This window comes from Xyrauchen texanus, chromosome 3, assembly GCF_025860055.1.
Source record: "Xyrauchen texanus isolate HMW12.3.18 chromosome 3, RBS_HiC_50CHRs, whole genome shotgun sequence".
Lineage (NCBI taxonomy): Eukaryota > Metazoa > Chordata > Actinopteri > Cypriniformes > Catostomidae > Xyrauchen > Xyrauchen texanus.
In genome coordinates, this window is record NC_068278.1 from 58,571,696 (window position 1) to 58,592,445 (window position 20,750).

At 40.8% G+C, this 20,750-nt stretch overlaps 1 protein-coding gene across 1 annotated transcript in view; it reads left to right on the forward strand.

The window, feature by feature from the left end:
• Positions 1 to 2,079: 2,079 nt before the first annotated feature.
• Positions 2,080 to 20,750, forward strand: part of LOC127625111 (peripheral-type benzodiazepine receptor-associated protein 1) — a 148,896-nt gene continuing 130,225 nt past the window's right edge. Inside the window, exon 1 of the mRNA XM_052100199.1 lies at positions 2,080 to 3,068. Within this exon, the coding sequence (XP_051956159.1) occupies positions 2,688 to 3,068 (381 nt within the window). The 5' untranslated portion in view covers positions 2,080 to 2,687. The remainder of the gene's footprint in view (positions 3,069 to 20,750) is intronic.

Sequence of the window (20,750 nt, forward strand, 5' to 3'; positions counted from 1 at the left end):
AATAAGCATGAAAATGTTGATATGGAAAACGGATGGTTTATTTATAATTAATAAAGGCAAAGCTCTCGATCTACCGGTCAATTTTCGTTCCTACCCTCACCTATGGTCATGAAGGCTGGGTCATGACTGAAAGAACTAGGTCACGAGTACAAGCGGCCGAAATGGGCTTCCTCAGAAGGGTGGCGGGCTTCTCCCTTAGAGATAGGGTGAGGAGCTCAGTCATCCGTGAGGAGCTCGGAGTAGAGCCGCTGCTCCTTTGCGTCAAAAGGAGTCAGTTGAGGTGGTTTGGGCATCTGGTAAGGATGCCCCCTGGCCGCCTCCCTAGGGAGGTGTTTCAGGCACGTCCAGCTGGGAGGAGGCCTCGGGGCAGAACCAGGATTAGGTGGAGAGATTACATCTCCACACTGGCCTGGGAACGCCTCGGGGTCCCCCAGTCAGAGCTGGTTAATGTGGCTCGGGATAGGGAAGTTTGGGGCCCCCTGCTGGAGCAGCTGCCCCCGCGACCCGACTTCGGATAAGCGGTTGAAGATGGATGGATGGAATTTTGTGAATTCAAATGTGCAATCCAGAGATAATAATAGCCACAATATGTAAAAGGGATGGCACTCCTAAGAACATATAATATTACATTTGTATTATTTTCTCACATTAATGAGGAAAAAAACGGCATTAACAGATATGACAGTTGTAAAAACGGCACTTGCCTATAGGTTACATGATGAAGTAAACCATCTAAAACACTTTGAAACCAGCAATCTTTGACTTCTGAGACATCTGTATGATATGCTGCATCATTAATTGAATTAAGATTGAAATAGCAATATGGCCTTGCACGATTACTAAACCTTAAAAGGCTGCGGTTCTGCATTCAGCCCTGTGTGAGCATGCGGCGCCCTCTAGTGCACTGAATGGCATTATCATGGTCCGTTATGCCACTGTTATTCAGAATTTAAAAGGGGGTTTTGATCCTTTGGTTAAAACTTATTATTTTTCCATGATGTGGTTGACATTTCTGTGGAGTTACTCTACATTTGCGTAGTATGTATTTGTAATGTTCTATCATATACGGGACATACATGTACAATAGGGATGTCCCGATACTGATATCGGAATCTGGACCAATACGTCACTCATGTACTCATACTTGGATAAAGGCTATCAAAACCAATACCATCTGAAGTACGACTGTCACAATAGTAATCTGATGACAAAATAATGTAAGTGGCAAAATATTGGAGGTTTTTGTTAAAATCGGCATCACTATTGGCCAAAAATTTTCATATTGGTGCATCCCTATATAAAATAATAGCTGGTCCATTCTGTCCATTGGGTCTGTACAGTTTATGTTATTATTAATAACATTTGATGTTCGTTTTAAGGACATTTTTTTTCACTTTTTGTATGATTAACAATTTTGGTACCGTGTTGTCTCACCACTTGATGTCCAAAATAAAATCTGGGTCCTGAAGCAAAACCAGTTTTCTATAATCACTGAAATAGTCAAATGGTGGCGAATTTGAAGATATTTAAATAGAAGAGGGTTTTGATTTGTTTCACATTAGTTTCTCTACATAATTCCCATACTTCGATTTGTGTTATTTAATAGTTTGAATGCCTTTACTTATTATTCTAAAATTTAGAAAGTCATTATAATAAATAATGAGTAGGTGTGTCCAAACTTTTCCTGTTTGTGTATGTCAGTCGGAGAGTTTAAGGGAATATTTGCTCACTTCGTTTTGTATATATTTGTTTAAAAAAGGGCTAGACTTAGTGACTGGCTACATTGTGCACCAGTTTGTGCATGTATTCATAACATAGGACATAAGCCTTAAGTGTTATGTCTTAAATTAATAATAATCATTTGTAATCTTTACTCTTTCCAGTTGGCATGTTGGATTTTTGTCTACTATCTGTGCATGCTGTCTGCTGTATAACGTGTGTCCTGCATGCATCATCATTTTCATCCCAGCTGCATGCTTCTGTCAGGCCTGAGTTGAGTTCATGCATCCTCCATTAACATGACCATGGGCAAAAACTGTGATAATAACCCTCAAATTCTCTCCTCCAAGAGGGGCCCCACCTGTCACAAGCGCAGCAGCTGTGTGTCTAGAGCCAGCGCTGATCTGTGGCGCGACGTGGATCATCTCCGCACCGCATTAGAGGTGGAGCGCAGTCGTAACAAGCAGGCACACCGTCGCTTCTCCCTGGAGCTCCGGAGGCAGCGGGAGGAGGCACGAGAGGAGCGGGAGCATGCGCTGAGGGCACTGACATACAGACACGAGCAGCAGAGGGCGCTGGAGCTGCTGCAGCAAAGGGAGACGCTGGGCCGAGAGCGCACGGCAGAGGTTCGGCGTCTGCTTCGCTGGAAGGGTCAGGAGAGGCAACGTGTCGAGAGCGCCACGCTCAAACAGACCCAAGAGCTTCATCGTCAATTAGCAGAGGAGATTACTGGGATCCGTAAACCGGGGATCAGAGACAAACCGGGTAGTCGCGGGGTGTCCGCGAGCGAACCTGGATGTAAAGGTAGCGGCGCAGCGTACCGTAAACTCGAGGAACTCTTAAAGTCGCTACTTGCGCAGGCCGATGGCGAGGAGGTCACTTTGCTTCAACGCCTCCAACAGGAGGTGGACCTAGAGAAGAGCTACTTCTTGTGTCACCTGCTGCAAGTCCACAGCTTCCATTCCCAGATGGAAAACAAAGGGTGCATTGTAAATCGGACCAGGCCGAGGTCAAAGAGTTGCGTGCAACTGCTGAGCGGTGACATCTCGCAAGGCCAAGATCACCCGGAATCTTCTAGGACAGGAAAGCTTGCTCTGTTTCGCTCTTGCTCACCCCAAAGCGTCGCTCCACTCCCTATGAAGAAGAAAAAGAAGGAGCAGGACTTTGAAACGCCTCCTCTCAGCTCCTCTCCAGAGGAGGAAGAGTCATCCAAGGGAGTTCTCTCAGGAGACTTTTCTCAACCTTGCTCACCTGACAAGTGGGACCCTCAACATTCTAGCTGGTCGGCGACCACATCTCCAGAGAAGTGCTCAACGTCCAGATGTCCAGAGGACAAGATGGAGGATCTGGTAAGAGCTTGATCCTTATAGCATAACTTGGGTGGTGTTCTTTGAACGTCGGTTACTACACCGGATGTGATCGATGTTGCATCGCAGCAGCTTGAGGCTGTCTATACTGAATGCGTAGAAGAAATGATGTGCACAGACAATCATTTACATTAATGCATTTGGCAGGCGCTTTATCCAAAGTGACTTACAGTGCACTTATCGCAGGGAAAATCCCTCCGGAGCAACCTGGAGTTAAGTGCCTTGCTCAAGGACACAATGGTGGTGGCTGTGGGGATCAAACCAGCAACCTTCTGATTACTCCTTTAGACCACTACGCCACCACCACTCCAGATAATCATCTGTGAGCTGTAGCACCCAGCACGTGCAGGAGGTCAGATATGGGGCCTCATATGTAAAAATTGGCGTCTATTTAATTCTAAAAGTGTGCGAATGCACGGAAGTCAGACTTTCTGTGTGCACAAAAGTTTTCAGATTTATAACTGAAGACGTATGCCAGACCTGTGCAGAAACTGCTTCTCTTTCCTGAAATAACCATCACGCCGCTCACGTCCGGTTTTAAACGGGGTGTTACAAAACTTACTCTATGCAAGCACAAGGACACAAAAGCTTCTGCCAACACCAATGCAATTTCCAGTATATTTGCATCCGAAATGTGTCAGAATGCAATTCATAATGCGGCACAAACTGGCTAAATTCTCAGCGTTACCACAAGGGGCACTATAGTGCACAAGGGGCACTACAAGGGGCACTATTAGCATGCAATATCTTCTTCTTCTTGGGACAATTTATTCAGCTATGTAAGCGAAACATCTCAGACATCAGACTTCTCAAACATGCTTGCTGACAGACTAATTATTCTAGTAGATATGCCAGATGTATCCTGAATAACTAAGAACAAGACCAAGTAAGTCTCACACGTCCTGTAAACAGAATAAGCTTATATGCACCCTTTTCACAGGCTGTGATGACACGTTTCTGCCTAATTTAAATGGGTCCGCAAAAATGATATATCCTGTGGTCTTCCATTCACCGCTATAGAAGTTTACCCATTGTGGCAAATGTGAAAAGGGTCCTTAGGAAAAGCTTGGATGTTGCTTGGCATAGTTGGCATTTGATCAGTGTAGAAAGGCACCATTGACACACAGGCCTCTCTGTAGACTCCGAGCTTTAAAAAGAATCGCTTGGCACATTTCTGTGCTTCAGAGTCTTTGACCTTCTTTAGATGTAATCGATTGTGTCAGTGAATGCAACCAGGCAGGAATCTGTGCCCTATGCTGCATTGCTGCCATGCCCAGACTCTTACACTTACAGTCTTTAACTTTACGCTTGGTCTATTTGAATGGATGGATGCCTTGAGAAAGGAAGCATGCTAGCAGGTGCTCATGAGGCAATTTTTTAAAATTGGTGTTTGCCAAGGCATGCATTGGTGTTACTATTGCACACATTTAGCTTTAGTGATTTGACCAAACCCTAAAAACTAAGCATTAAACTTCATTACGTAAGGCTGAAATGATTAGCTGACATTATCGACTGTAAAAAATGGTTGGCAAAAATGACCGTTAGTCGGAAAGTCGTTTGATCACATTTAACATAACATGAGATCTGGATCTGGTATTCCGCTTAAAGGGCACCTATTATGCCCCTTTTCACAAGATGTAATCTTGGGTGTCCCCAGAATGTGTCTGTGACGTTTCAGATCAAAATACCCAACAGATCATTAAATTATACCATGTTGAAAATGCCCATTTTTGGGTGGGAATAAAACAAGCTGTTTTTGTGTGTGTGTGTGTGTGTGTGTGTCTTTAAATGCAAATGAGCTGGTGCTTATCCAGAATAGGGCGGAGTTTTGACATCTCTGCTTCGGCTAACTAGACATCATAAGGAAGTTTCCGAATAGTCATTTGATCAATTTATTTATTTGTTGTAGAGTTTCAGCAGTTTTGCCACAATGGAGGAGCAACACACACAAATGCAGTCTGGTGTAAAATTATTTGTGCAAACATAAACCCCTTTAGGTAGATTGGAGGGCGCATAACCTTCAAAAACAAAACTTATCCACTGCGTCTTCAGAGGCTCAGATGTAGGGAGTACATGAAGTTCATTCTTACATCCATCAACAAAACACCTCAATCGCTTTGGAGACATTCTTGTCTACAGCTGCTCCGGCATCGAAACAATGGCGACTGTGTAGAACTCGTTCAGGGTGGGTCTATGCCAAAACAGCCGTGTCCGTCAACAGTTGTGGGTGGGGCCTGTACAATGTGATGTCACATTGTACAGAATCTGTAAACAGAATTTTCTGAAATGGTTTTTATGATTAATGGCGTTTAAAAAATGGACTTGGTGTTTTTTTTTTATCATTATAGGGTGGTCTTGTACACACACACACACACACACACTGCCAACACACATTTACGTTCAAACACCATGTAAAAGTGAATTTTGCATAATAGGTGCCCTTTAAGCAAAACTTGCATGCCAGACTCGGACCAAAAAAAACCCAGCTTTATATCTTTAATGCATCCTTTATTAAGATAGCGGGTCATGTAAATAAACAAACTCCGAAGCTGTCATTTCGCTGTGCATTCAGCACCCCTTCTATGAGTCCAATCTAACAGGGAGATTGAATCTGCACCTGGCTGGTGCACGCTCTGGCGCAGGACACTCAACCCTCGAACACGCGCTTTCTGCAGCTAGATTATAACATGATGGCTCGTGACATATTGAATCATAATATACTGTATACAAGGTTGGGGAGTAGTGGAATACATGTAACAGGATTATGTATTTAAAATACAAAATATAAGTAACTGTATTCCACTACAGTTGGAATACACAGGCTACGTAGCACAGGCTAGAACATGGGCATGTTCGGGGAGCTCTGTAGCACATCCCTTTTGAGCTACAGTCACCAAACTTTGTACACGTATAGATCTCATCAAGCTGGACAACTTTTGTGCTGACAGTCATAAGCTCTGCCCAAAAGGAAGTCGGCCATTTTGGATTGTTTAAAAAAAATGCATGCTCTGGAATTTGAAATACTCCTCCCAAGGATTTAATGTTACAGGTACCAAATGTGGGCGACATCATGCAAAGACATCGACGATGCTAAATTACAAAGGGATTTTTATATATATATATAACGGTGTTGCCATGGTGACGTGATAAATGAACATAAAAAAAATTGAATAAGGAAATGTATCATATCTTCTGCATGCATGATGAGATTTACATAAAATTTGTTTTACAAAAAGAAAAGAAAACGTTAAAAATGGACAATTATACACTGACAAAAATACGTTTTATGGCTTGTTTCCCAAAATAATATCTAAAACTCTTCATCTAAATTTTTTTTAATATCTAAAAATTGTTATCGGAGAATGCAATATTTACAATGCAATAATATAATTCATATTTATATATATTTAATATTGAAATATTTTAAAATATAAAAAAATCCTTCATCTTTTTAAAAGATGATTGTGTCCTTTATTGTTAGTAAACTCGTTAACTTTTAACTGAACAATTGGTTAAGAGCTAACGATTAATCATTGCAATAATCACCGAATAGTCGAATAATCACGCTAATAATCGTTAGATTAGTTGATTCGCAAAATAATCGTTAGTTGCAGCCCTATCCGTGTGTAACTAATCTTGCAATGTTGTGCTATGGACTGAAATGATTAGCAAATGATTTGGTCCCTGTGGCTGAAAAAAATCCTATTGACTTACAGTAAAGGAGGGACTCGATATTTAGAGACCAGAATATCATAGAGACTTGAGGGTGGACTCTTTTCACTTGAGCTAGTAAGCAAACAGCTAGCCACCGCCCAGATCGGCCTAGCAGCAACAAAGCAACTTACAACTGTAGAGCAACGCCCTAACAATCAAATACTCTGGCATCATTGTGGTGAGGCTTCCATGGGCAAGGGCCACAAATTTAAACATTTTGTTTTTTTGTAATGCTGAACGCAAAGAGAGAATGATAAAGACAAACAGTGACCCCCTTGTCTTTGTGCTGACAGTTGGTCTGCTGGTGGAACAGTATGAATAATTCAGAAGTGCTACAGAATGAGCCCAGAGAGTTACAGGGGATTGAACTGTATGTCTTGAGTTCATTTCTAGCCATATTTAGATTGTCCTCAAAACACTTTTAGTGCCCCCGAAGTGGAGAGAGACACGATTTGTGGCTTGAAGATAAGCTTTTGAATGTTGCCCATATATGTTTTGCAAGGTCTCTTATGATGTCTAAGCATTGTGAGAGCTGGTCTCAGGTCGGTTATAGCACCAGTTCTTCTCAGATCTAATTCTGTTTAATGGCAGTTGTTTGCCTCATTCACACACTACATAATTGGGGCGGCTGTGGCTCAGGTGGTAGAGCGGGTCGGCCGCTAATCGCAGGGTTGGTGGTTCGATTCCCGGCCCACATGACTCCACGTGCCGAAGTGTCCTTGGGCAAGACACTGAACCCCAAGTTGCTCCCAATGGCAGGCTAGCACCTTACATAGCAGCTCTGCCGTGTGTGTGTGTGTGTGTGTGTGTGTGTGTGTGTGTGTGTGTGTGTGTGTGTGTGTGTGTGTGTGTGTGTGTGTGTGTGTGTGTGTGTGTGTGTGTGTGTGTGTGTGTGTGTGTGTGTGAGAGTGAGTGAATGGGACACAGTGTAAAGCGCTTTGGTAACCTCTAAGGTTAAAAAAGGCGCTATATAAGTGCAGACCATTTACCATAACAGCGATTTACCAGCAATATACGATATAAATAATATTTTAATTATAAACTGAACCAAAAAGACAAACACACACACAGGTGTATCTCTGTTGTACTGCCGTCTTCGGTCGGCCTTTATCCCTCTCTGAGGATTGATTAGCCCGATTAGGGGCCGGGGGTACGGAATCATGACCCGGCCCCGCACTCCACCCTGCCACATCCCTCCCTCGTTCTCTCAGGCCGGGGAGCCCCCATCATGATGTACCCCCCTTTCCCTGGGGAGGGGCTTGCCTTCCGAACCGTCTGCCGGCAGGTCATCCCCATCTACCTGGATGAGGGAGGGGACAAGGGGAGGGAAACAAAAAAAAAAGTGTGGCACCTACACGCCGTAACGGCGATCGTGCCAAATTAACAAAACCTTTTTCAAAAGAGGAGGAAAGGCCAACATGGAGCGGCAGTGGGAGAGAGAAAAAAAACACTTACTCGGCTCTCCGATATGCCATAGCTTGGTCCTCGGCCACTCCTCCACCCTCCTCGAGTGGATCGGAGTCAGTCTTCCAGCCCCTGGCGGACGGAACGCCCCGCCGTGTTATAGGGAAACAGAATGTGTCTCCCCCACCCCTTGCAGCGGTTCTCCTGCTCCAGGCGGTTGACTGGGAGCCCCTCCCCGCTAGCGGTCGGCGGTCGTCATGACCCTGCCGCGTTTAGCGGCTGGTAGGGGCCCCCCGCCCCTGGCTGTGGCCCTGACTGCTCCAGGCGGTCGGCTAGGAGCCCCTTCTCCCTTCACGGTCGGCGGCCGTTCGTCCGCCCTCAGGCGGTCGGGCTCCTCCGTCCCCCGGCAGATGTCCGCGGCTGCTCCATTGGCATGGATGGTAGTGGCGAGGACTCTACTACTATGGCGCATCCCTCAAACTTCTCGGGTTTCAGCACCAGTGTAAAGGTAAAAGTGAAAGGAGGAGCCAAGAACCGGCTTGACGATATAAATAATATTTTAATTATAAACTGAACAAAAAATACATTATTAATGTAGTTCATATGACTCATGCACTATATTCCAAGCTTTGTGTTGTATGGATTACTTTTATGGTATTTTTATAATGTTGTTGTTTTTTTTTGCTCTTTGGATCTTGACAGAAGTGGTCAATATGTAGTGTTTTTGTATGGAAAAGAGCAGCGTTTGGATTCTTGAAGAAAATATTGTGTGTTAAGATTCCACTGGGAGGAAAAGACACAAAAAAGAAAGATAAGATGACTGGCAAATTGCTTGCAATGCTTATACAGCGTTTGTCTTGTACTGTGTGAACTTTAAAAATACATTTATCTTTATCTGTGACCTCTACACTCATGACCCCCACCCCCAAATTGGTTTTGTCCCCCAATGTTCAAGACATGGTTACGACCTTGGTTTGTTTGGTCGTGCATTATATGCATTATAATATAATCTTATCTATTAAAGATGGACTTTAAATATACTATTGTGTATTTTGTGCATGCTGTGCATTTGTTGCTGGTATGATATCAGAAGCTCATTTCCATGTGGTGTGAGTTCAGGACAAGCAGACATTTTTGAGGAATCCACATTGGATGGAGATTGCTGTAAAATTGTGTAAATGTCATTGAAGAGACCGTATGTCTATCCCTCACATCCAACCCGATCTCACGAAAACTTGCACGTAATTTACGAGTTGGCTTGTAATGGAGTGATGGTGGCGTAGTGGTCTAAAGCACATAACTGGTAATCAGAAGGTTGCTGGTTCGATCCCCACAGCCACCACCATTGTGTCCTTGAGTAAGACACTTAACTCCAGGTTGCTCCGGGGGGATTGTCCCTGTAATAAGTGCACTGTAAGTTGCTTTGGATAAAAGCGTCTGCCAAATGCATAAATGTAAATGTAAATGTTGGCTATTTCATATGATCGCGCACGATTTTCATTACGTGCAAATTCACGGAGGTCTAATGCGGTAGTAAGCGTGCACGTGGCCCTCACCCAAACCCCTTATCTAAACTTAACCCATCAGTAGAGCGTGCAAACAGTACAGGAAGCCGTTGTGTGTGACAGAAGCAAGTCATTGTCAGTTGTGCATTCAAACGAGTTCAGTCGCACGATATCAGACGAATTAGCCAAATTTTAGCCAGATTCCGCCGTGAGAGTGTGTCATTTTTATCCCCATCAAAAACAATGTGTACAATAACGTACTCAATGACTAACAAATAGCAAAAGCGATTTATCCTGTGAGAAGCCTCAGATTGCTCCGAGTGGAGAGGAAGTTATTGGGGGTTTTGTTGTTGTTTGGAGTGTGTTTGAGAGGTTATTTTGGGCTAATAGATTCGGCTGGGGTTTGTGTGGCATAACTGGGTCAACCCCCCCTCCCAAAAACTGGTGCGAGGCTACATGGAGGATTTCTGAATTATTGATATTAGATTGAAATGAACCCAAACAGCACTTGTACATGCCAGACATGTCTGTAACGTGACAAAAGGCAGATGGATCATTCATGGGGGATGTTTTATGCTTCTGGCTCCTCAACTTTGGGATTGTTTGAATGTTTTGGAGTTGAATAGCATCTATAAATATCCTTTAAGTGGTTTTTCACTCTTCAGTATTGCATGTGATCATGTGTGGATGTATGTGTGAGAGGTTAATTGGGCTGTTGGAGGCGTCATGGAACAATAAATGAACCGTTATAAGAGAAAGCCACTAATAAATATTGTGAAATGAGTGTGTGGGTTTTGCCTTTCTATTTCTCTTTCCCCTTTTCTTTTATTACTTTTCCTTTCCTTTCATTTCCTTCTCTTACTTTCCATTTCTTTTCCTTTTTTTCCTTTGCTTTTTTCTCTTTATTTCCTTTCATTTCCTTTCCTTTCTTTTCATTTTCTTACTTTTCCTTTTCTTTCTTTTCCTTTCCTTTCTTTTCCTTTTCTTACTTTTTCTTTTCTTTTCCTTTCCTTTCTTTTCCTTTCTTTTCTTTTCCTTTTCTTACTTTCCATTTCCTTTCCTTTCTTTTCCCTTTCTTTCCTTTTCTTTTCCTTTCCTTTTCCTTTTCTTTTCTTTTCATTTCCTTTCCTTTCTTTTCCTTTCTTGTCCTTTTCTTTCTTTTCCTTTCCTTTCTTTTCATTTTCTTACTTTTCCTTTTCTTTCTTTTCCTTTCCTTTCTTTTCCTTTTCTTACTTTTTCTTTTCTTTTCCTTTCCTTTCCTTTCTTTTCCTTTCTTTTCTTTTCCTTTTCTTACTTTCCATTTCCTTTCCTTTCTTTTCCCTTTCTTTCCTTTTCTTTTCCTTTTCTTTTCTTTTCATTTCCTTTCCTTTCTTTTCCTTTCTTGTCCTTTTCTTACTTTTCCTTTCCTTTCCTTTCTTTTCCTTTTCTTACTTTTTCTTTTCTTTTCCTTTCCTTTCTTTTCTTTCCCTTTCTTGTCCTTTTCTTACTTTCCATTTCCTTTCCTTTCTTTTCCCTTTCTTTTCTTTTCCTTTCCTTTCTTTTCCTTTTCTTACTTTTCCTTTTCTTTCCATTTCTTTTCTTTTCATTTCCTTTCCTTTCTTTTCCTTTTCTTACTTTTCCTTTTCTTTTCCTTTTCTTTTCTTTTCATTTCCTTTCCTTTCTTTTCCTTTTCTTACTTTTTCTTTTCTTTTCCTTTCCTTTCTTTTCTTTTCCTTTCTTGTCCTTTTCTTACTTTCCATTTCCTTTCCTTTCTTTTCCTTTCTTTTCTTTTCCTTTCCTTTCTTTTCCTTTTCTTACTTTTCCTTTCTTTTCCTTTTCTTACTTTTCCTTTCTTTTCCTTTTCTTTTCTTTTCTTTTCTTTTCCTTTCTTTTCTTTTCCTTTCCTTTCTTTTCTTTCCCTTTCTTGTCCTTTTCTTACTTTTCCTTTTCTTTCCATTTCTTTTCTTTTCTTTTCTTTTCCTTTCTTTTCTTTTCCTTTCCTTTCTTTTCTTTCCCTTTCTTGTCCTTTTCTTACTTTTCCTTTTCTTACTTTCCATTTCCTTTCCTTTCTTTTCCTTTCTTTCCTTTTCCTTTCCTTTCTTTTCTTTTCCTTTCCTTTCCTTTCTTTTCCTTTCTTTTCTTTTCCTTTCTTTTCCTTTCTTTTCCTTTCCTTTCTTTTCCTTTCTTTTCCTTTCCTTTCTTTTCCTTTCTTTTCCTTTCCTTTCTTTTCCTTTCTTTTCTTTTCCTTTCTTTTCCTTTTCTTTCCATTTCCTTTCCTTTCTTTTCCTTTCCTTTCTTTTCCTTTCTTTTCCTTTTCTTACCTTTCCCCTTTGCTATTTCTCTTTATTTCTTTTCTTTTCCTTTCGTTTAATTTATTTTTCCTTTCCTTTCTTTTACTGTCCTTTTTTCCCCTTTCCTGCATTTTCATTCTCCTTTCCATTTCGTATTTTTTCTCTCTGTTCAAATATCTTTCACTCCTCCTCAGTGTCTGTTTCACTGTAACGACAGAAACACAAAAGGTCTCGCAGGTCTCCGTTCATGAGTCGGCTAGTTTTAGATTCTTTAGCTCATCTTATTTTCCTCCCTGCTTAAGCTCAGACACGGACAATATATCACATTCATCTCTGAGAAGTAAAACATATCTGCTTGCATGTACAAAGAAATATAGACAAAGTGAAGTTTGTAATTTTGAGTATTAAAATACTTGATCCTCTCTCAGTTTAATGCTGAGTCGACCCTCTATGGATGTCTATGGAAAGAAAACTTGTGTTGCATCTTTTCCTGCTCGTTTTGGATTTTCATGATTCAGCAAATCTCTGGAACAAATGCTTAATGCATTAGTGCATCTGCATATGTTCTGCAAGAATATATTAGTTAAATTCTTCAATATTTACAGTGTTTGTTGAAGTTAAAATAATGACTATATGATTGCCCCTTTAAATATGTATATATTTACACATTTATTACACTTACTACAGTACTGCATTTTGTTACATTTTTGTTTATATGCATAATTAGTATAATTTTCAAAGATTTACATTGAGTTTACATTGATTTGCTAAAATGGTACTGTCTCTTTAAGAGTACCGGCAGCTCCGCAAGCAAGTGTTTTTACCTCAACCATACAAAGTGAGATTAGAATGAATGTTACGTTTTCGTTTTTGACCAACACCTGAATATAAACAACAGAAATTAGGAAAATGAAAATGGGTCTCATCTTTGGACACACATTACACGGAGCAAATCAAAGCAAACTTTACATGCATCATGTGTATTGACTGACATGGAGTTACTCGTAACATAGAGGACTGTGAGTGAACTATTAGTCTGCATGCATCCTCATGAAACACCTGTTACAGGTCTCATTTCTGTAGCCGGACAGGTGTTTCTGTGCTTTGTGCATCAGGCTGTATATACACATTCTTAATGCACAGATTGGGCCTAATATCCCCCTAATGTATATCACACGTCACAACCGATTTGGAAGTCTCTTCTCAGGGAGTGTTCCCAAAATGTGTACTGAAGAAAGAAAGCCATATAGGTTTGGAATGACGTGAAGGTAATGACATTTTTGGTTAACTATCCATTTAGCAACATCCCTCTTTAGCAATAATGCACTGTGTGATTCCGTATTTCGACACTTTTCTATTTTAATCCGACATTCCGGACCAAATCCGTCATTCCTATCATTGTCTCTCCATGCAAATACCGTAGAATGTGCGTGTGGCCCTCCTTTGGTCTCTCTCCATTGCACAGCGCTGCCTCTTTGATCAATAGAGCAACATCATTCCAGCGTCATCTCCATGGAAACCATCCTGCTCCACAGCCGGGATTGGCACGTTCCCAGAGCCTGCCTAAACGTGATAGGAGAACCCACCCCTCCTCTCATCCAAAACTCACACTCTCTCTCTCTCTCTCTCTCTCTCTCTCTCTCTCTCTCTCTCTCTCTCTCTCTCACTGTGTCTCTGTGTCTCGCACTCGCTCGGCCACACTCTCCTCCTCCTCGTCTTAATGCTGTTATCTCACCAAACACACATTTAGGCAGAGAATCGAGAACAGCCGTGATCGTTGAAGCTGCAGGATCATTAACCGCCGTCCCGTTCATGAACTGTCAGGAGCAAGCGGAGGAGAAGATAAGGATGAGAGGACAACGCAATGAGCCGAGTGCAAATCCAGTCCACGGAACAAGAGGAAATTAAGAGACCTGTTAGGAAAGAAAGACGTCAACCTCTGTCCTGGATTCAAACTCTCAATCTCTTTCCATGGCTGTGAGACGCTTTCCGATTGTAGCGTCTTTTGTAACGACAGCAGAAGCTCGAGGACTCATGGAGGAATAATGGAAACACACGTAGATGTTGCTACAGTCCTTTTACATACATGACATTAACAAGGACGCTTCTCACTTTTATTCGATGACCCCTACTGAGGTTATTTCAATGAGAGAGCTGGAGTGAGGTAATATGGACCGCTTTTGCTTATTGAAGTACCTCCGTACTGTCTCTTTAAGAATTAGCCAGTTATTGGCACTTTGCTTTTTTCTCTCGTATCGATAAATCGTTGTGTTTTGGGTTTCTGATAAGCGTCTAATTCTTCCTTCGGGCAAACTACCCTTGATGAGGCACCCTTGAACCTGCCCCTGCAAAACGTGACTTATGCATGACCTGTGCGCTAGGCCGGACCCTCCCGAGCCCCCCCAGCATGGTTCACCCACACCGGAGATGAGTGGCGGTGAACCCGAATCTCCAGCTGGTCCCGGGCGTCCGGATGGTGAGAATCCAGAGGAGAGACGACAGGCTGTGAGCGGGACTGATCTGGGATCATCCGTGACTAATGGAAATGGCAGTGGGATGGTGCTGGGTAAACGGCATCACTCTCTGTACGAGGGGATGAATGGATGCGAAGCCGGAGGATTTGGAAAGGTACGTTTCAACAGTTTGTCAAAACATAATGGGATCATTCCTGCTTTTAGGGAATGTCACAATGCAGTCCTTCTCTCTGGTGATGGTTTTGACGTAGTTCACCCAAAATGAAAATTCTGTCATCATTTACTCACCATCATGCTATTGAAGTCCAGTTGATTTTAGGGAATCGTTCATGTGAAGTCCAGTTGATTTTAGTGAATTGGTTCATGTGAAGTCCAGTTGATTTGAGGGAATCGTTCATGTGAAGTCCAGTTGAATTTAGGGAATCGTTCATGTGAAGTCCAGTTGATTTGAGGGAATCGTTCATGTGAAGTCCAGTTGATTTTAGGGAATCGTTCATGTGAAGTCCAGTTGATTTGAGGGAATCGTTCATGTGAAGTCCAGTTGATTTGAGGGAATCGTTCATGTGAAGTCCAGGTGAATTGGTTCATGTGAAGTCCAGTTGATTTTAGGGAATTGGTTCATGTGAAGTCCAGTTGATTTTAGTGAATCGGTTCATGTGAAGTCCAGTTGATTTGAGTGAATTGGTTCATGTGAAGTCCAGTTGATTTTAGGGAATTGGTTCATGTGAAGTCCAGTTGATTTTAGTGAATCGGTTCATGTGAAGTCCAGTTGATTTGAGTGAATTGGTTCATGTGAAGTCCAGTTGATTTTAGGGAATCGTTCATGTGAAGTCCAGTTGATTTTAGTGAATTGGTTCATGTGAAGTCCAGTTGATTTGAGGGAATCGTTCATGTGAAGTCCAGTTGATTTGAGTGAATTGGTTCATGTGAAGTCCAGTTGATTTTAGGGAATCGTTCATGTGAAGTCCAGTTGATTTTAGGGAATCGGTTCATGTGAAGTCCAGTTGATTTTAGGGAATCGGTTCATGTGAAGTCCAGTTGATTTTAGGGAATCGTTCATGTGAAGTCCAGTTGATTTTAGGGAATCGTTCATGTGAAGTCCAGTTGATTTTAGGGAATCGGTTCATGTGAAGTCCAATTGATTTTAGGGAATCGGTTCATGTGAAGTCCAGTTGATTTTAGGGAATCGGTTCATGTGAAGTCCAGTTGATTTTAGGGAATCGTTCATGTGAAGTCCAGTTGATTTTAGTGAATCGGTTCATGTGAACTCCAATTGATTTTAGTGAATCGTTCATGTGAACTCCAGTTGATTTTATTGAATCGTTTCGCTCTGTCGTCTCATGTAAATGAACTAGTTCAAATAAATGATTCCCAGATTCACTTGAGCCCCTGCTCAGATGTCCCTTTTGCCACTTTTTAAAAAATGTATTTTAAGTGAAATATTTAGTTAATTTCTGCAGTTTATTGCCAAGTTTTCTATTTGTGTGTTATGTTTTATTTAGGCATGCATTATTTACATATGCACAAAAACAATAAAGATCTATGCGGACCCCGCGGCCTCATGCAAAGAATCGCTATTTTGGATTCGCTCTAAACAATGCATAATTGAAATTCATATAAACCCATCGCATACAGTTCAGGACACTCTGAGCCATTTAAGGGTTGAAGTGACTGGTGTAGTATAGGGTGGGTTGATTTCTAAATTCAGACATAGTAAATGACCTCAGCCTATATTCTCTACTGCTACTGCAGACTCAATGTTTTCACTTATTACTGCCTCATTGAAAATCAATAGCATTTGCAGATTCTCTTGTTGGTGTTACTGACCTCAGTGAGCATCATTAAGGTGTGGAGGCGGGGCTTGAGTGACGGGCGGTTGGTTAACAGTCTCACCTCTGTTCCCCTTGACCTTGACACAGTTGCTCTTTTTAAGAACACAGTAATGGGACGGAACTAATTAAAAGCAGAGATGCTACTAGCTACATTTTTCAGTAGCATGAACGTAGCTTTGCTGCTTTAAAAATGTTGCTTTTACAGTAACGTGCCACTCTTTTTCAACATGTAGCGGTGAAGTGTGACAAACCACATTACCATGTGTTTAAGAGAACAAAATCGTCACCTCTGGGGAAAATTGGCACAAAAGCTGCAGATATGTCTTGGAGCGAAAGTGTGTCGCACAGTTCTGAGAGGTAATAATAGCCAATCCGTTTGATGACAAGCTGTGTGAGCGACGTTTCAGAATAACCAGAGCAACATTTCAGATAATGCAATGATATTGATGATGTTTTCTGAGCTAATTATGTATTCATATAGCTTGTTGACTTTTTTGATGCACATCTATACTGGATTTCTATATGTTTCAATAGGAAAACATTCTGTAAATGTGTTTCCATCATAGTTTATGCGCATGTCTTCCTACACGCTATTCTATATATCTTTAGCCACATATTTTGAAAATCAAATGCATTTTGCTTAAATGCCCTCTCTCTCCAAGTTAGTGTTGGGACGTCTGGTTCATTTTAGTGAATCGGTTTGTTTAGACAGAATAGAGGCACTAATTTAATTGAGTGTGTGCCGTGCTGTGTGGCATTTTAGGTCTTTTGTTTGAAGCTAAATATTGCCATCTATCAGTATGTTTTCAATTATCCCTTTAAGTCTTGAAGGAGTTTTTAAAGATTTGCTGTTTCAGTGGCGTACCCAAAATGAAAGGCTTATAACTCGACAAATAATTACATTGAATGACATTAGAAAACTGGAAGAAACACTTTTAAAAAAATAAAACAATATGAGAAACTTCTAAAAAAAACTTTATTTATATTTTTCTTATTTGACATTATATATCTCTGGATGTAAAATAAAGTGGCTTTTGTTTTGTTCCTAGTCATGTCAACTGAATTTGAGAAACATTTTGTGTTGATACAACAAAGCGATCAAAAGTTATAGCAATATAAAAATATTTTTTATAGTGTCCAAAAGCCTCTTAAAACATAATAATTGTACATAAGAACTAATTACACATGCAAACACAACAATGACTAAAGGTTTGCATAGCATGCGAGACATGATTTTAGTTTCATTCTGTGTCATTTGAGTCATCATTGAGTCTGTGTCGTGTATTTGGCGCCATCTCCTGGTGGTCATATGTAACATTGTGCTTCATGTGGATTATCTAATGATCTATACATCTGATTATCTTGTGTGTGGACTCGATTGAAAGATAATCACAGACTCTAAATAATGATATGTGATATTTTATGTTCCGTTTATACTTTCTGACATTATAAGTGAAAATGCGGCATATAAGCAACACCATCATAATTGTCAAAGACATATATTTAGCTGTTACTCGCTATATTTTTGTCTGTGATTAAAACAAATAGTCTGTAATAATTTTACTCTTTGAGATCTTTCCAACAACATATGACACATGACTATTTGATGACTTATGTTTTTACTGACTGCAATAATATGTACATTGAGTTTCATTCTGTGTCATTTGAGTCATCATTGAGTCTGTGTCGTGTATTTGGCGCCATCTCCTGGTGGTCATGTAACATTGTGCTTCATGTGGATTATCTAATGATCTATACATCTGATTATCTTGTGTGTGGACTCGTTTGAAAGATAATCACAGACTCTAAATAATCATATGTGCTATTTTATGTTCGGTTTATTTTTCATAAAGTTATAAGTGAAAACACGGCATATAAGCAACACCAAAGACATTTACAGTACTTGGATATTAATAGATGTTTGGTGCCGTTAGTTCTAGAGATGGACCGATGATCAGATTTTCCAATGTTTTTTTTACGATATTCAATAATTTTGCTTTTATCGGATATCATTTTTGTAATTTGAAACACCATCAGAATGGGGAAATACATGACAAAATTATACTAATATGTTCATAATTTATAAAGGCCCAGACATTTATTCTAAATTGTACGTGCCATTATGTTTAATATGGTTCTTCCATTGGAATTTGCAATGCCATAATCACAAGACAGACTATGGATGATGGAAAATCACTTGCACATTATATCAAACACAGTTGAAAGATATTTAGATCATTAAATGAAGCTGAACATTGTCTTTGTGTTTGTGTTTGAGTTGTCACAGTATGCAATAGACTGACATGACTTAAGGTCAATATTAGGCTAGATCAAAAATGGCAAAAAGCAAACAGCTTTCTCTAGAAACTCATCAGACAATCATTGTTTTGAGGAATGAAGGCGATACAATGATTGATAAAGGTGTAACAACAGTCTTTAAAGACAAAGCACAACTGTCTCTAACAAGGACAGAAAGAGATGTGGAAGACCAGATGTGCAACTAAACAAGAGGATAAGTTCATCAGAGTCTCTAGTTTGAGAAATAGACGCCTCACATGTCCTCCGCTGACAGCTTCATTGAATTCTACCCGCTCAACACCAGTTTCATGTACAACAGTAGAGAGAAGACTCAGGAGGACTTATGGGAAGAACTGCAAAGAAAAAGCCACTTTTGAAACAGAAAATCAAAAAGAGAAGGTTCGAGTGGGCAAAGAAACACAGACCGATAATTGGAAAAGAGTGTTACGGATCTAAACCCCATTGAGCTTTTGTGGGATCAGTTAGACTGTAAGGGCGTGAGAAGTGCCCGACTAGACGGTCACATCTATGGCAAGTGCCACAGGAAGTGTGGGGTCAAAGGTCACTGGAGTATCTGGACAAACTGACCGCTGGAATAACAAGGATCTGCAAAGCTGTCATTGCCGCACATGGAGGATTTGAAGTAGTTTCACAGACATGTTTTTCAAATTGTAATAGTCGTTTTTCATGTTATTAATGTCCTGACTATACATTGTGATCAGTTGAATGCCACTTTGGTGAATTAAAGTACCAATTTCTATCCATAAGAGCAAAATCTGTACATTATTGCACACTTTTGGCCGTCAGTGTAAATATCATTTTGCAAAGATATTGCCATAGCAACATGATTCTATGAGACCAGGTTGCTAAAACAAGGATGAGGAATGGATGATTTGGATGCAGAAGAATTGAGATGGCAAGAGGGAGGAGGGTGAGCCGTGTTGGAAGTGCTCCCGTGGGATGCCGGGAGGAGGGAGAAATGAATGGAAGGATGAAAAGAAATGTAGAATTTCATTCAAGCATGATTGAATTCGTGGGAGGGTTGTGCTGCCTTTTTATCGCCCGTCCCCTTGCTCCTGACTGACTCGTGACTTCCTTTCAAAAATCAAAAAAACGCCCTCTCCAGCCCTGCAGGGGGGCAGCCAGAGTTCAGACACTGTCTGATATTTAAATTCTCTCTTGTAGAGGGCATCCAAATTATCATCCTGTCTCACAGGTAAGGGCATGCCAACTTGGCACTACACCCATTATTATTTGCCACTACTAAAACTGAGTGACACTCGACTGCTTTCTGAACACCCGTAAGTGTTGATAGTTGTCTTAGATTGAATTGTGCAGTAGCTCAACTGAAAAAACTTTGCACTTGCGACGTAAAGGACCGGGGTACGAGTCCCGAAGAACACACGAGTCAACGTGCGAGTCCGTAGTATTATCTAAAAGCTTTGAAGTGCACTTTAAAGACACTTTAATATAGTGCATCATGTTCTCTTTCTCTTCCTCTTTTATACTTTTCAGTTTTCTATTATTCCTATTAGTCTTCCCTTTTTAAATCGTTCAGTGTATCTGAAGAAAGTACATTTCTAGACCTGTATCTCATTTGGCTTGTTCTGAAATAGGGGCTAAAATTGTTACAATGTTGCATTTTCTTCTTGGTTCCGTAACTTTCACAAGGCAACATTCCAAAACGGACAAACACTGTGGTAAATAAAGTCACATGTGAGCAAACTGTCCCCTCATTGGTCAGATTCAGATACCCAAGTATGGGGCACAGAAGCCCTTGTGACTGTGGAATGATGCTGTATGGGGGTTCAGGGGTGTCCCAAGAGAACATTTAGAAAACGTTTGTATATTTTCATTAAAGCGAGAGACCCATCGACCAACTAGTCATTTTAGTCCTTATCCATTCCAGACATCTAATTAACTTTCACAAAATTAGAACAGAAATTGATTCGTTTATTCGATTTGTTTATTATTAAAGGCTCGTAACATGCTGATTAATAAAGACACATTTAGAAGGGAAAAACGTTTTGGTCTTAAAGGTGCTTTGAAACCACGTTAACTCATGCGGCGCTTCATGTCTGCACACATGCAGGGAAAAGAGGCGACGCGAGCGGAGCGGGACGGGGCAGAAATGATGCATGTTTGGTGCTAGAGAACAATATTCGAG